General features: G+C 46.6%; 1 protein-coding gene across 1 annotated transcript in view; it reads left to right on the plus strand.

The window, feature by feature from the left end:
• Positions 1–14,683, plus strand: part of TNRC6C (trinucleotide repeat containing adaptor 6C) — an 87,498-nt gene that overhangs the window by 22,105 nt on the left and 50,710 nt on the right. Inside the window, 2 exon segments of the mRNA XM_038742122.1 lie at positions 1,389–1,488; positions 3,005–3,026. Coding sequence (XP_038598050.1) covers positions 1,426–1,488; positions 3,005–3,026 — 85 coding nt within the window. The 5' untranslated portion in view covers positions 1,389–1,425.

The following is a 14,683-nucleotide window of genomic DNA, read 5'->3' on the forward strand; positions in this document are numbered from 1 at the left end:
TCCCTACCCAACAGTGGGCTCACAGTCTAGATGGGGGAGACAGAGAACAAAACAAAACATATTAACAAAATAAAATAAGTAGAATAAGTATGTACAAGTAAAATAGAGTAATAAATACATACAAACATATATACAGGTGTTGTGGGGAAGGGAAGGAGGTAAGGCGGGGGGGAGGAGGGGAATATATGTTTATATCAGCCAGGCAGAAGAAATGGAGACATTCACTCCCCTTCAAGACTTTCCACCAGGTTAGGAAAGGGCGGCTCTGAGTAGTGCAAAGGATTGATGGGAGAAATAGAGCCTCCCAATGGGGTGGTGGATCACTGCTGCTGTTTTGCAAACCGGTTTTGTTCTTTTTTTTTTCCTTCTTTATGGTCATTTTTTCTTAAATTGTCCATTACCTTTGATTTCAGGCACTAGAGTAGGAAGATGTGTTCTGATCTGTCTAGTCCAGTGAAGTCGATCCCTAATGGGCAAGGCCTCAGGGCCACCAACTGGCTCCCAGCCAAACCCTTTCTGGCTCGGCCTGCCGGCCCTCGGGTATTCAAGGGCGACTTGGCCTTTCTTACCTCCTGAAGGTTTCCTTAGTGGACAGGACTAGCATATTAAAGCCCAAATTAGCCTGCCCTTTGAAGAGGAGAAAAAGACCAAATCTTTGGCCCTGGAGAGCCTTACCTGTCTAATCCCGGCTCCACCATCTGCATGCTCCCTGCCCGAGGCCCAGTCACTCAGCTTCTCTCTGGGCCTCAGTTTCCCCATCTGTACAGTGGGGATTCAGTACCCACTCTCCCTCCCCTTGGGACTGTGAGCCCCGGGTGGGGCAGGGACTGGGTCTGATCTGCTTTTTACCTAGTACTGTACTTGGCAGGTAGTAAGCGTTGAACAAATACCACTGTTAAAAGTAGTTTACCTGGAGCAGATGAATAAATGAATGAATGAGTCTACCCAGCCTATGATCGGATTCCCCCTCCTCGCTTGATTTTCCACGGGCCCTTTCTCCCTGCATCTGAATGGCTGCCCAGGGTGGCACAGATTTCCATTTCTTGCCATGGCCGCAAGTCAGTTTCGGGCCACTGTGAAGTGCATTAGTTAGATCTGAGCAGCCCGATCTTGCGAGACTAAAATAGAGGCTGGGAGAGGGAGGCTGAGGGTGGGGTGAATGTCAAGTTCCCAAAGCGTTGAGACCCAGTGCCCCACAGTAGCTGGGAGCATTTCCCCCCTCCTCCTCCTCCTCCTCTTCCTCTTCCTCCTCCTCCCCGCTCCCTGCCCCTTCCAGGACAAAAGGCCCAGCTATCCTGACCAATTTGAGAGCCCCCACAGCCAGTAATGCGCTGTTGACCGGCACTTTGAAATGATCTTGCTGAAGCCTTTTCCTTCCCTTCCACCAGGGAGAAAGGACAAGGAACACAAGAAGAGGAACGTTTGATGGAAGAAAAGAAAAAGAAAAAGCAGGAAGAAAAGAAAAAGAAGGAAGGTGCTCAGAAAAAGGTTTGACCAGAGTTGTTACCATACGTAATCAGGCCGTTTATTATTATGTGCATCATTAGAAATTCTGTTGCTTTGTTTCATTAGCCGTGCCCCCTCCTTTTTTTTTTTTTTAAACAGGCCAGGAATGTGTTTCTAGGGTGTTTATGTGGCTGGTAACTTTTATTTATATATATATATATAAATGTATGTATATGTAATATGTATATATATATATATATACACACACACACACACATACACACATGCGCATGTATGTGCTCTGCACCCATTAAGCGCTCAATAAATATAATTGATTTACATATATATAATATATAGAAGTAATATATGTATATTATAAATATATGTAATTGCATCATTTGAAAAGTATGATTATGGCCTGAGTCTGAAATATTTAAACGCCTGGTTTCCCTCAAACCACACCAGAGTGCTTAAGCTATTTGCATTGCATCATTTCTCCCAAGGAGCTAGAGAGCTGTCATGAGGAAGTCTTTTGGTTTGGGTTTGTGAGGTTTAAAAGAATGCTTAGACCCTTGAAGAAAAAGGCCCCACTTCACAAAAAGCCCTGAAATGGTGGTGACCGAGCAACAGTGGGAATGAAAGGGCTTGGCCGTTTCCCAGGGTTTGTCTTTATCTCTCCCGGGAGCTCAGGGCATTTGTGACTGTGGGAGCCTTGTAAAATAGGACCGAGCGCTAGCGGGCCGGGCCTAGGAATCAGAGGACCTGGGTTCTAATCCCAGCTCTGCCACTTACCTGCTTTGAGACCTGGGGCAAATAAGTCATTTTACTTCCCTGTTCCCTTATCTACAGAATGGGGATTCAATACCTGTTGTCCCTCCCAGTTGGAGTGTGAGCCCCGATGACCTCTGTATCTAAACCAGACCTTAATACAGTGTTTGACATATAGTAAACAAACACAAATGCCGCCACAGGCTAGGACCTGGTGGCTTTTTCCATTCATTCTTTCAGTCACTCTTACTGTGTGCGGAGCACTGTACTAAGCCCTTGGGAGAGTACTATATAACAAGAAACAGACACATTCTCTGCCCACAACAAGCTTACAGTCTGGAAGGGGAGACAGACATTAATATAACTAAATAAATTACAGGCAAGCCATCTGTTGTTGCTCTCAATCCTTCAGGGCCGGCTGACGTAAAGAAGAGCACGAACATTTCCAGGGCAGTTTTTGGTCAGAAGCCTCTGGTAGCGGGCTGACCGTTACATTTTTTTATATGTTTCCTGTTTTTTGGTGGTACTTGTTAAGCCCTGACCTAGCACTCGGATAGATGCAGCAGTAAGCGCCCAATAAATACAATTGATTTATTGTTGCAGGATAATCCCTTTGGACACGATCCCTCACCCACATGGGGCTCACAGTCTAAGAGGGCCATTATGTAGAAACCTGTGTATTTAAGTATTCAAATTCTAATGAATGGGGAAGATGTTTGGAAGTTCAATTTGAGAAGACTCCGTAGATGAGTGTAATATGACTCAAGGTGTGTTTGTTTTTATTTTCCAGGCTGCTGATCAAAAAACCAAAGGTAAGGTCTTTGGTATCTTTTTTGAAAAATATTTGGTGATTCTAAACTTGTTGGGTTACTAAAATTTCATGCTCATCCTGATTTGAATTTCTTTTGCTTTGCTGTACTTTGAGAAATCTTTTTTATCATTGCTATACTTTGAAAAAATCTCCTTATTGTTGCTATACTTTGAGAAACCTTTTTATCAATCTCCCCGCACCTGTCCCTGCTCCCGACAGGTTTAGCGCTTTTTAAAGACAGTTTGTTTTGCTTGAACTGCCTTTAATCAATAGATGTATTCAGAACTATGGTCATTGCAGTTTTCTGTTCTATATCAGCAAGTAATGGAGAAATGATTGAATATGGGGCAGTTTTGAGTCTCACTCTAGTAGAGGTTTTATTTAAAATATTTGTGCTACACTAGAACTTTATGGTTTAAAACTCAAATTTTGTCTCATAGAAAGCCACTCCTTTTGGAGGAGAACATATTACTTTTATCTTTATTCTCATTTGTGTGAAATCAATATCTTTGCTTAGAAAAGTGTCATTTTCCTGCCTATTATAACTTAATTGATTTGCCGTTGAAGTAGAAAAAAAGTTAATTGATGTCTTTTGGTTTACTTAAGTTTTAAAGCAAGCTTTGACTCTTGAACATTTTGCTTCCCCTATTTGCTACATTGCCTAGTCGTAAAAAATGCTACTCCGAACTAGGGCTCGGCTTGGTTTCCCTTGGCATGGTTTTTAAATACGATTTGTGCCCATTGAAATGGTGTCACCAGCCTCGTGACTGCCGTAGAGTAGAAAATGACATTGACATCACTGAGGAAATCATGGTTGTTACGGTTTTATCAAAAGGGCAATTTTACTGCTTCTAGAGGAGCAGCGATTAAAAGGTAGATTTGCTGTAAATGTGGAAAGGTATAGAATAATGGAGTGGAGATGGCAGTGACCTGTGAACCTCTGAACTCAGCCACACATGAATCCTCAGTCTGTTTCCCTCCTTAATGCTTGACTTCAGTGCTGGTCACAGCCATTAAAAGGGTGAGTCCCTTTTGTCCTCACCACCCTCTCCATCCTTTCTTCCTCTCCCCTCAGAGCTCTCAGGGGCTATGTGAATATTTCTGATTTCTGTGAAAGTCAGTGTTGTAAAAGCTGTTGGACTACTGAATTTTATGGAAGCGGTGGCATTCTCGTTGGCTAATTCATATTTCCTGCTGGTGGCAGGCCACACCTCCTCCTTCTCTTCCTTTAATCTTCTACCCCCTTCTCCCCCTGCTCTCCGCTTTTCCCTTGCCCCTTTTTCCATCTCTGAGCCCTCCCATTTGAGATCCTGTTTTCATCCCCCCCAAGTTGCCCCAGGTTGTAGTCACTGAGTCGTGGTGCTCCAAACCTCATCAAGAGTCCTGGGTGGAGAAACCCTTCACATCCTGCTGGGCTCCTTGCAATCCCAAAGGCAGCCTCTCCTCCACCCCTCACCACCTCCCCAATAACAGAACCAGTGCCCACTGTTGGGTAGGGACTGTCTCTATATGTTACCAATTTGTACTTCCCAAGTGCTTAGTACAGTGCTCTGCACATAGTAAGTGCTCAATAAATACGATTGATGATGATGATGATGACTTTCCGAGCCGATGCCGGCGACTCTGCCCTCTTGAAGCCACCCAAACCAGATTCCAACTGCCGTTCGCCCAGCACCTGAGGGGAAAGCACCCCGCTTGGCTCAGTCACAAAACCCAAGAATACAGTACCTCTGCATTCTGTCTTGTCTTCACAAGCCCAGAGAGAAGCAGCATGGCTTAGTGGATTGAGAACCACCCCGGGAGACGGAAGGACCTGGGTTCTAATCCCGGCTCTGCCACTTGTTTGCTGTGTGACCTTGAGCAAGTTACTTAACTTTTCTGGGCCTCAGTTACCTCATCTGGAAAATAGGGATCAAGACAGTGAGCCTGTGAGCCAGTCCTTTGGGACAGGAACTGTGTCCATCCTGATTGAATCACATCTACCCCAGTGCTTAGAGTAGTGCGTGGCACGTAGTAAGTGCTTAACAAGTATCATCATCATCATAATAATTATTATTATTATTATCTTCAAATGAACCAGCGTGGCTTCGTGGAAAGAGCCCGGGCTTTGGAGTCAGAGGTCATAGGTTCAAATCCCGGCCCCACCACTTTTTAGCTGTGTGACTTTGGGCAAGTCACTTCACTTCTCTGGGCCTCAGTTACCTCATCTGGAAAATGGGGTTGAAGAGTGTGAGCCCTCCGTGGGACAACCTGATCACCTTGTAACCTCCCAAGCGCTTAGAACAGTGCTTTGCAAATAGTAAGCGCTTAATAAATGCTATTATAAAAACCAGACCTACAAAGGGCTGCATTTCAACCCAAAGTACTCGGTACCAAACCATGGTCCTGAATTGTGCAGGCTACACGCCTTTTGACAGTCCAGAGCGATTTGGAAAGGTAATTGGCGAAATCAATCATTTTATTGGTAGAAGGGGTTTGGGTCTCAACTCAGTGGACCAGACTTTCACTCCGGGTAAAGCTCTCAATTTTGGCCCTTGGCCGCCGTTGAGCAACGTGGTATAAAGATGGAGATGTGGGGGTCAAGTGGGTTTTCCTCCCCATCTCCCGATTTGTAGTTGATATTGAAGAATTCCCGCCAAGCAGGGAGCTCCTGACAGTTTCCCAGTTGTTGAAAGAACAATCTGATAGAGCCAGACCCAGCTCCTAAAAATAACATTCTTCAGCCTCAGAGGCATCCTTGAAATGGAGCCGAAGCCATAAAGAGTCAGATTTGGCGTTTTTAAGCTCAGTTCATCATCGAAGTGGACAGATTATGTGAGCGACTTTCTGGCTCGGCGTGTACAGTTGAATCGGCGCGAATCCTGGCTAGGAGGGACCCGCTTGGGAGTGAGAGGCGGTGAGGTACGGGTGGCGGTGGGCACAGGGCAGAAGCTTCAGAACTGGCCAGAGGTAAGAGGAGCCCGCAGCTCACCCCCTCCGGAGCCTCCCCGGACTCTAGGGCCCACTCGGGGGGTGAGGGGGTCCTTCCCCTGCTCCTTGGCATATCGGATCATCCAGAAGCCCTCCCGGGCTGCCCCCGGATGCCTTCTGGGCGGCCTAGTGGCTCGAGTCAGAAGGACCCACGTCCTAATCCCGGCTCTGCCACTCGTCTGTGGTGTGACCTTGGACAAGTCACTTCCCTTCTCTGGGCCTCAGTGCCCTCATCTGGAAAACGGGGATTAAGACTGTGAGTCCCATGGGGGACAGGGACTCAAATCCAACCCGATTTGCTTCTGTCTACCCCAGTGCTTAGTATAGTACACTGCCTGGCTCATCGCACTATTATTATTATTATTATCTTGTTTTTAGATCCTTCCCTTGACTGTGCCACCGGCTCAGAGCCAGGCAGGGAGGCGTGGAGCTGGCCTGGTTTCTGAGGCTGGACCACACTGGGGACGGACGGCCTACAGGTCTACTTCTCTGCCTGTGGAGAGCCAGTAGAGCTGTCATCTTGGCGCTCTTTCCAGCATCCCCACGGGGCTCTAAGAGGCCCTGCCCCAAATGTCCTGGGGCCCAACCACTGACCGTCGCGCCCCCACCCCCATCCAGTGGAGAGCTGCCTCCCGGATCCTGAATAAATAATAAACAAATAATTTATTTATTATGAATAATGTCCCATTTACTATAAATAATGGCCCATCAACCAAGACAGGCATCCCAGAGACCTCTCACTGCAGACAACCAGAAGGGATTTGTGCTCAGTTTGGCTCACCGCATTTTATGGAGAACCGGAAGCAAGCCCAGTAGAGCGGTGTTACAGAATTAATAATAATTATTATTGGTTTTGTTAAGCGCTTACTTTGTGCCAGGCACTGTACCAAGTGCTGGGGTGGATACAGCTTTGCACATAGTAAGCACTTAATAAATGCCATCATTATTATCCCAGACTGAGCCCCTTCCTTCCTCTCCCCCTCGTCCCCCTCTCCATCCCCCCCATCTTACCTCCTTCCCTTCCCCACAGCACCTGTATATATGTCTCGCTCAATAAATACGATTGATTGATTGATTGATACAAGCAAATGAGGATGGACACAGTCCCTGTCCCACGTGGGGCTCACAGTCTCAATCCCCATTTTACAGATGAGGTAACAGGCACAGAGAAGTGACTTGCCCAAGGTCACCCAGCAGACCACTGGCAGAGTCAGGATTAGAACTCATGACCTTTTGACGCCCAAGCCCAGGCTCTATCCACTACATCATGCTCCTTATTGGGTTCTCTGAAGGAGGATGAAAGAGGAAACTGTGTTTTCTAATCCGTTGTCCTTCCTGACCCCCACAAAAGGAAATAGGTTGAAATTAAAGCTGGAGATATTTGGGGTGAACCGGAGGTTATTAGATTGAGAAAACACACCAGCCTAGGCTACCGGGGGAAATCTGTGAACCTCCATCCCTAGAGATTTTTAGGAAAAAAATAGGCAAAACCCTCTGTCCTTGATGGAATAGTTGTTTACCTGCCTAGAGGCAGGGGGCTGGACCAGATATTCACTCATTTAGTTGTACTTATTGAGTGCTTACTGTGTGCAGAACATTGTACTAAGCGCTTGGGAGAGTCCAGTATAACAGTAAACAGACACATTCTCTGCCCACAACAAGCTTAGAGTTTAGAGGATCTTCCCTCAAGACTCCTTACACTTCTCTTATTCTGTAAGTCTTGGATTCGAGCCCCTCGTCTGCCGTAATTCGATCGCTGTTTTCTATATAAAAAGGGTCGGTCGAGTGGTGGTGGTTTTTTTGTTGTTGTTGTTGCCCGTGGCACGCATACCTAGTAGTCGTGGCGTAGTACGGTTAGTTTTGTTTCAGAGCGGTAATTGAGTGGGGTGTTTTTTCAGATCAGTGTTGCAGCTGCCTCAAAAAAATTCCGTTACAATTTGGCGGTTGTTTTTACCGAAGCTCCTTGAAGGAGATTCCTGTGCCATTCCTGGGAGGCGAATGGTCATGAGCTGACTAGAATAATAATGGTTGTTTGGGCCTTCTTTTTCCACCCCCGACCTCCTCCTTGCCGCCCCCCCCAGCAAAGCCTCCATGTTAAGACAGCCACCGTGCTTTTGGTGGAAGATCCTGGTTTTCTCTCCTCTCCAGCCAGTTTCCTGCCCTCGTTGGCTTTATGTGTTCTGTTTTTCCCTTGCTTGTTGTCATCCTTCCCAGCCCCGGGACTCCCACAGCTCCAACTTTCCCCAGCCCTTGGGTCCAGCAGATTGTCGGCTTTCTCCGCCCCTCCCCGCTCTGTTCAGCTAATTTTTGCTCTAAACTCAGGCTTCCTGCCAGATGTGCTTCATTGACAGGGTGCTTTCCCTCCTCACCCTCCCCTTTTGTTGACTTAGTTAAGCTTCTTCTCTTTTCCTCCCTTGCCCTTCCTTTTCCCTTGTGCCAACAAGGGGGTGTGGCAGAGGATTCCATGATACCTTCAGAGATCCCTTAATGGGCTCTCCCTGCCCCGTCCCACCCCGCTTATTCTCCCGGCACCCGGCTCAGCCGCCTTTCTCCCCTGTTGCCACCCTACTCGCTGCCTCACTCTGGTCTCACACTCATCCCCCTGCCTGGAACTCTTTTTCCCCCCACTTCACATCAGAGCTGCTCTCATCATCTTCAAGGCCCTTTGGAAACCCCATCTCCTCCAGGAGGCCATCCTTGTTAAATCTGTCACCTCCATACCCTATTTCTTCCCTGCCACTTGAGCATCACCTCAGTCAGTCGTATTTATTGAGGGCTTACATTGTGCAGGGCACTGTACTGAGCACTTGGGAAAGTACCATATAACAGACACATTCCCTGCCCACAATGAGCTTAAAGTCTAGAGGACTTGGATAATTACGAGCGTGGCCCCCTTACACTTCAGTGCATACATTTACTCAGTAACTTCTTCCTACCTGCAATTTATTATTTTGCCTGTCTCTCCTGCTAGATGGTAAGCTCCTTGAGAGCAGGGATCGTATCTTCTAGTTTTCCTCCCAAGCCGTTACAAAGTTCTCAGTAAATACTGATTTTTTTGAGGCAAAATATTCCTTCAGCCTTACTTAAAAATGTTTCTAAATAACCCCCACCGGCTCATTTTGCTGCATTCCTAGAGGCTCGTCTGCATGCTGTGAGAGATTAAAGCAGACCATCCTGCCCAATAGGCCTCGGTGTTCCAGTCTAAAAGAGCCCATTAAGCATCTCTGTGTCACTTAGTTTCCGTTTTCCAGTGGAAGATTTGGTTCTCCAGAGATGTTAATCTTGCTTAGCAGTGCTAGATGGAGAGGAGAAAATAGATCTGGTTTATCCACTCACATACTCTTCTGGGGCTCAGCATACCCAGAATACCAAGTTCCAAGAAATGGAGTGAAGAGGGAGTTGTTGAAAGTGGAGAAGATGTGAACAAAGAGTCTGGCTGCACCCTAGTATACCAATCAATTATATTTATTGAGCTCTTACTGTGTGCAGAGCACTGCACTACGCGCTTTGGAGAGGAAAATATAGCAGAGTTGATAGAGACATTCCCCTCCCACAAGGATCTTACAGTTTAGAGGGGGAGACAGACATTAATATAAATAAACGATGCCTGTGGATGTGAGTGCTGTGGAGCTGGGGTTGGGGGGAATAAAGGGACCAAATCGGGGTGACGCCGGGGGGAGTGGGAGAAAAGGAAATGAGGGTTCAGCCAGGGAAGGCCTCTCGGAGGAGATGTGCCTTCAGTAAGGCTCTGAAGGAGGGGAGTGTGATTGTCTGTCAGATATGAAGTGAGAGGATGTTCCAGGCCAGAGGCAGGATGTGGGCGAGAGCTTGGTGGCGAGAGCGATGAGGTACAGTGAGAAGGTTAGCATCAGAAGAGTGAAGTGTGCGGGCTGGGTTGTAGTAGGAGAGCAGCGAGGTGAGGCAGGAGGGGCAGGCAAGGGGATTTAGTACTTTAAAGCTGCTGGTGAGGAGTTTCTTCTGTTTGATTCTTTTTTGGTATAACTGGGTTATGTTCTTCGACAATCATCATCATCGGTGGTATTTAAGTGGGACGACCTGATCACCTTGTAACCTCCCCAACGCTTAGAACAGTGCTTTGCACATAATAAGCGCTTAATAAATGCCATTATTATTATTATTGAGCACTTCCTATGTGCAGAGCATTGTACTAAGTGCTTGGTAGAGTCCAACACAACAAAGTGAGTAGATACGATTGCTCACCACAGTGAGTTTCCAGTCTGGATCGTGCCCAGCTGGGTCTTGGGGTGCATTTTCTAGCATGCAGTTAGGTGGGTTCTGCTCTGGAGCCAGCTTGACATGGTGGTCGAACTCTTCGGACCAGCAACGGTGACCCTGTAAATCCCCCCCAACCCTCCAATCTTACTTCCGTGTAGCTTTCCTGACCCCTTCTCCGCCATCTCCCTGGAAGTCCCAGTCATTTTTGCTTGGATCATAGCTGCTGGTACCCAAGTTTTTTCAGAGGAGGAAAAAAAATAAATTCTGGAAGTGGCGGAGAGATGGGGAAAGGAGAGTTGAGTGAAGGGGGCAGTACCTCTGGTCAGGGTTCTGGTTCAAGGGAGTATATAAAATGTCTTTTTCCTTAGAGCTTTTTCTGTCTGTTTTAAAAAAACCCATAAGCACTGCGACAGGTTTAGTGATTTGGAAATCGTAGAAACCCGGCTGGCTTTCCTAAAACCCGCTCACAAGGCCATTCTTCTCGGGTATATTGGATCGATCTCTATGCCCGAAGGTGAGAGCCCTGAAATGCGTTGAATGGCTAGTCGTCTACTCGCTCATCCTTGTGGGCGGTTAAGCCTTCCTTTATAGATAAGCCTCAGATCCCCTCTCTCAAGGGCAAGATGAGCCTATGGCTCGTGGCCCCCATTCCTGACCTGATACCAGGAGACCCAAGGGAGCGGGCTGTGCTCTCCCGGTATGGGGGAAGGGGCACGTGCCCTGGAACGTGTGCCCACCTGTGATTCTTCACTTAGTGCTGGAAACTGTTGCCCAGAGCAGTGAACTGACTTGCCCAAGATCACACTGAACAGACAAGTGGTGGAGCCAGAACTAGAACTTTCGAATCCAATCCTAAAGATCTTTGTGCTTTTACTGCAAGGGTGTGCATTCAGCACCCCAGCATGTGAGATTGCTTTCGTCTCGTTGCTGGCCACAGCCCTGGGGAGGTTCTTTCCTGCCATTGCAGAGAATCCGATTGAAATGGCCACTTCAAGACCAGTGCTTCTAGATCGGTGTGGGCATGTGAAAACCCCTCTTGTTTTTCCAAAGCCCATCAAATATGGTCCTTTCTGAACCTGAGGCTTCTAAAAGCAGGAGGAATCCATTTTTACAAAACACATCCCAAACGTTAGCTATGTTTAAAATCAGTTCTAGCATGACGTTAACACTTTAGGCAAGCTGCAGTTATAATAATAATAATGGCATTTATTAAGCGCTTACTATGTGCAACGCACTGCTCTAAGCGCTGGGGAGGTTACAAGGTGATCGGATTGCCCCACGAGGGGCTCACAGTCAATCCCCTTTTTACAGATGAGGTAACAGGCCCAGAGAAGTTAAGTGACTTGCCCGAAGTCACACAGCTGACAATTGGCGGAGTATTAGACTGCACCCTCTTTGAGGGCAGGGATTATGTTTGCCAGCTCGAGTGTATTGTACTCTCCCAGGTGTTGAGTACAGTAAGAGCTCAATAAATGCCCTTGTGACTGCTTAATAATATTGTGACCACTCCCACTGCAAGTCCACACCTGGGACTTAGCTTGGCCTCTCAGTTTGCTTCCCCAAAGGACCAGGTGCCGGGCCAGTGAAGCAATAGCTGAGGAAGCAGGCAAAGAAGCAGCTTTATTCCCACCCCCCACGGTGACCTAGTTGTAAGTGAAAACAGCTGTTGTGGCTCTAAAGTCTTTTGTCTCACCGTTCAGGATCTTGGCAGTATTTCACAGAATCGGGCCTATGGGTGCAAAAGAACCCTCTCCCCCACCCCCACCTATGGTTTAACCGATGAAGAAAGTTTCCCACCTGTGTGTATTCATTCTCATTTTGGAACACTACCCGCCAGACTCTGTCTATTCACGTCCTCCTTTTTCCTTCATAGTCAATCAGTCCATCATATCTGTTGAGCACTATGTATGCAGAGCACTGTAGTAAGCATTTAGGAGAGTACAGTGTAAGGGGAGACAGACATTGAAATAAATGATGGATGTGTTATGTAAATGCTGTGGGCTGAATAAAGGGCGCAAGGGCGACGCAGAAGGGAGGAGTAGGAGAAGTGAGGGCCTATTAAGGGAAGACCCATTGGAGGAGATGAGACTTTAATAAGGCTTTGAAAGAGGGGAGAGCGGTGGGCTGTCAATCAAAGGATTGGGGAGTTCCAGGCCAGTGGTTAATGGCTGGCCCGTGGCCAGAAAAGTGGTTGGGGGCTTTGTCTTAACTCATGAAGTCTCCAAAGGCAGGGACGGTTATCCCTTGTTTCTGAACAGTCGCTAGTATAATATCCAGTCTGGTTAAGTTACAGCTCCTAATGGCCAGATTTCAAGTAACGCTTTACCATGTACAGAGTAGTGTACAAAAATGGGATCATTTTCCTGCCTACGCTTCTTTCCTTTCTCAGGCCATTGGAAAATGTCAGCATTTTGACATGACGGTAAGCTGAAATTCACTGGCCCGTTTTGAAATCAAATGCTCAGACACCAAAAACTGCCATTCAGGCATTTTTCCAACAGGAGTTTGTAATTTTCAGAAACACTTCGGCATGTTCCATTTTCTCCTCCTCTTCCATTTAGGCTTCTGCTATTGTCTTTTTTGGCAGCGAATAGGGGTACGCAGTTTGGCTTCAGTCACCTGCAGGTACTTTGAGGGTGCTTGGGAACTTTACTGTGAGGGGCAGAAGGTGTGTTTTAAGACTGCAGGCAAGAGAGGATTGCCATGGGAATTCTGACCTCTGACTGATAGTACGCATCTATCACTTCCTCTGGAATGTGGACTCCTTTGCCCCACTTGGAAAAAGCTGATTTGGGCTTTGAATTGCCGGGCATTTGAATGAAAAACAGACAGTGACTGAGGACCAAAACAAGAAGGAGGTTCATTTGGAGTAAATGTTTCAACGGCAATGCACAGCAGGCATGTGGTGGATCCAGGACTAAAACCCAGGTCTCTCTGATGCCCGGGCTCTACCCAGTAGGCCAGGCTCCTTCTCATGTGACCTTGGGCAAGTCATTTCACTTCTCTGGGCCTCAGTTTCCTCCCCTGTAAAATGAGGATTCAATCCCCCTTCTCCCTCCAACTAAGACTGTGAGCCCCATGTGGGACAAAGGACTCTAATCTGATGATCCCATATCTACCCCAGACTGAGAACAGTGCTTTACACATAGTAAGGGCTAACAAATACTGTTTTTAAAAGTCATAATAATAATTTCTCTAGTTTTTGTTCCCTCCATCATCTTGTAAAATGTATGGATTTCTAAGATTTGTGCTCTTTTTTTTTTTTTTGAAACATGAAGTCAGAAAAGGCGACAGTATCAGGGACCTAGATTTTGTCATAGCACGTGCACTTTTTGTTCTTCTGAGGGAGGAAACTGTTGCCTGTGGGACCCGAACCTGGGGCTGTTTAACAGGTAGACTAGCTACTCTGCAGAAACCCTCATCTCTGAGTGTCAGAAATGGGGCAAGGATCGCTGTTACCGTGTGCTCATAGCTTACTTGGCGCTAATTCATTCTCTCTCTCATCTCTTAAGCGCTTAGTGCAGTGCTCTGCACACAGTAAGCACCCAATAAATATGATTGAATGAATGAATCTCTTTTTGTGGCAAGGCTCGCAAAGTTCACCTTCCTCTCTTCCTGAACCTCTGAATGGTCTTGACCAATTTAGAGGGATAGTGTCCCCTCCCAGGTGCTCAGTACAGTGCCCTGCTCACAGTATGCACTCAGTAAATTCCATTGGTGGATTAAGGCTCACTTCACTTTAGCATTAGGTAATAAATGCTCTCTAGTCTGTTAAACCAAGGTGCCCTCTTTTGCTGAGGAGGATGCGAGAGAAAAGACTTTGAGGAAGTGACCACGTTTCCCTGTTTAATTCAAAATCTTTTGTTATTGGAACACATTTACAGTGTTCTGATCATCTGACTATTGACACTTTCTAAAACCTGCTTTTTGATTGGTATTTGATTTCTAGCCAGTTTTTTGGAACTTGGGAATGCATTAATTCCTTTCACATTATTTTAATCAGTGGTGTGTATTGAGCACTTACTGTGTGCCAAACACTACTAAGCATTTGGGAGAGTACCAGACAATAGTTGGTAAACACATTCCCTGCTCACAATGAGCATTTGTCTAGCAGGAGAAATGATTGTTCTTTTCAAACTCTCTCCCTGATCCCTGCCTTCTGGGAACCAGTTAGGAACAATAAATCAATGTTATTTATTGAGCGCTTACTGTGTGTAGAGCACTGTACTAAGCACTCGGGAGAGTACAATACAACAGAATTAGCAGGAAAGTTCCCTGCCCACAACAAGCTTACAGTCTAGAGAGGATGACCGATATTAATACGAAGAAATAAGTAATTTATAATATCTAGTTTAAAGAGCACTAATGGGGATGCAGCAGTGTCATTCCAGGGGCACAAGGAAAACTTGAAGGAAAGGCAGCCAAAACCGGTCACACCTTAAAAAAGCCGAG

The sequence above is a fragment of the Tachyglossus aculeatus genome, unplaced genomic scaffold (assembly GCF_015852505.1).
Source record: "Tachyglossus aculeatus isolate mTacAcu1 unplaced genomic scaffold, mTacAcu1.pri SUPER_34, whole genome shotgun sequence".
Classification (NCBI taxonomy): domain Eukaryota; kingdom Metazoa; phylum Chordata; class Mammalia; order Monotremata; family Tachyglossidae; genus Tachyglossus; species Tachyglossus aculeatus.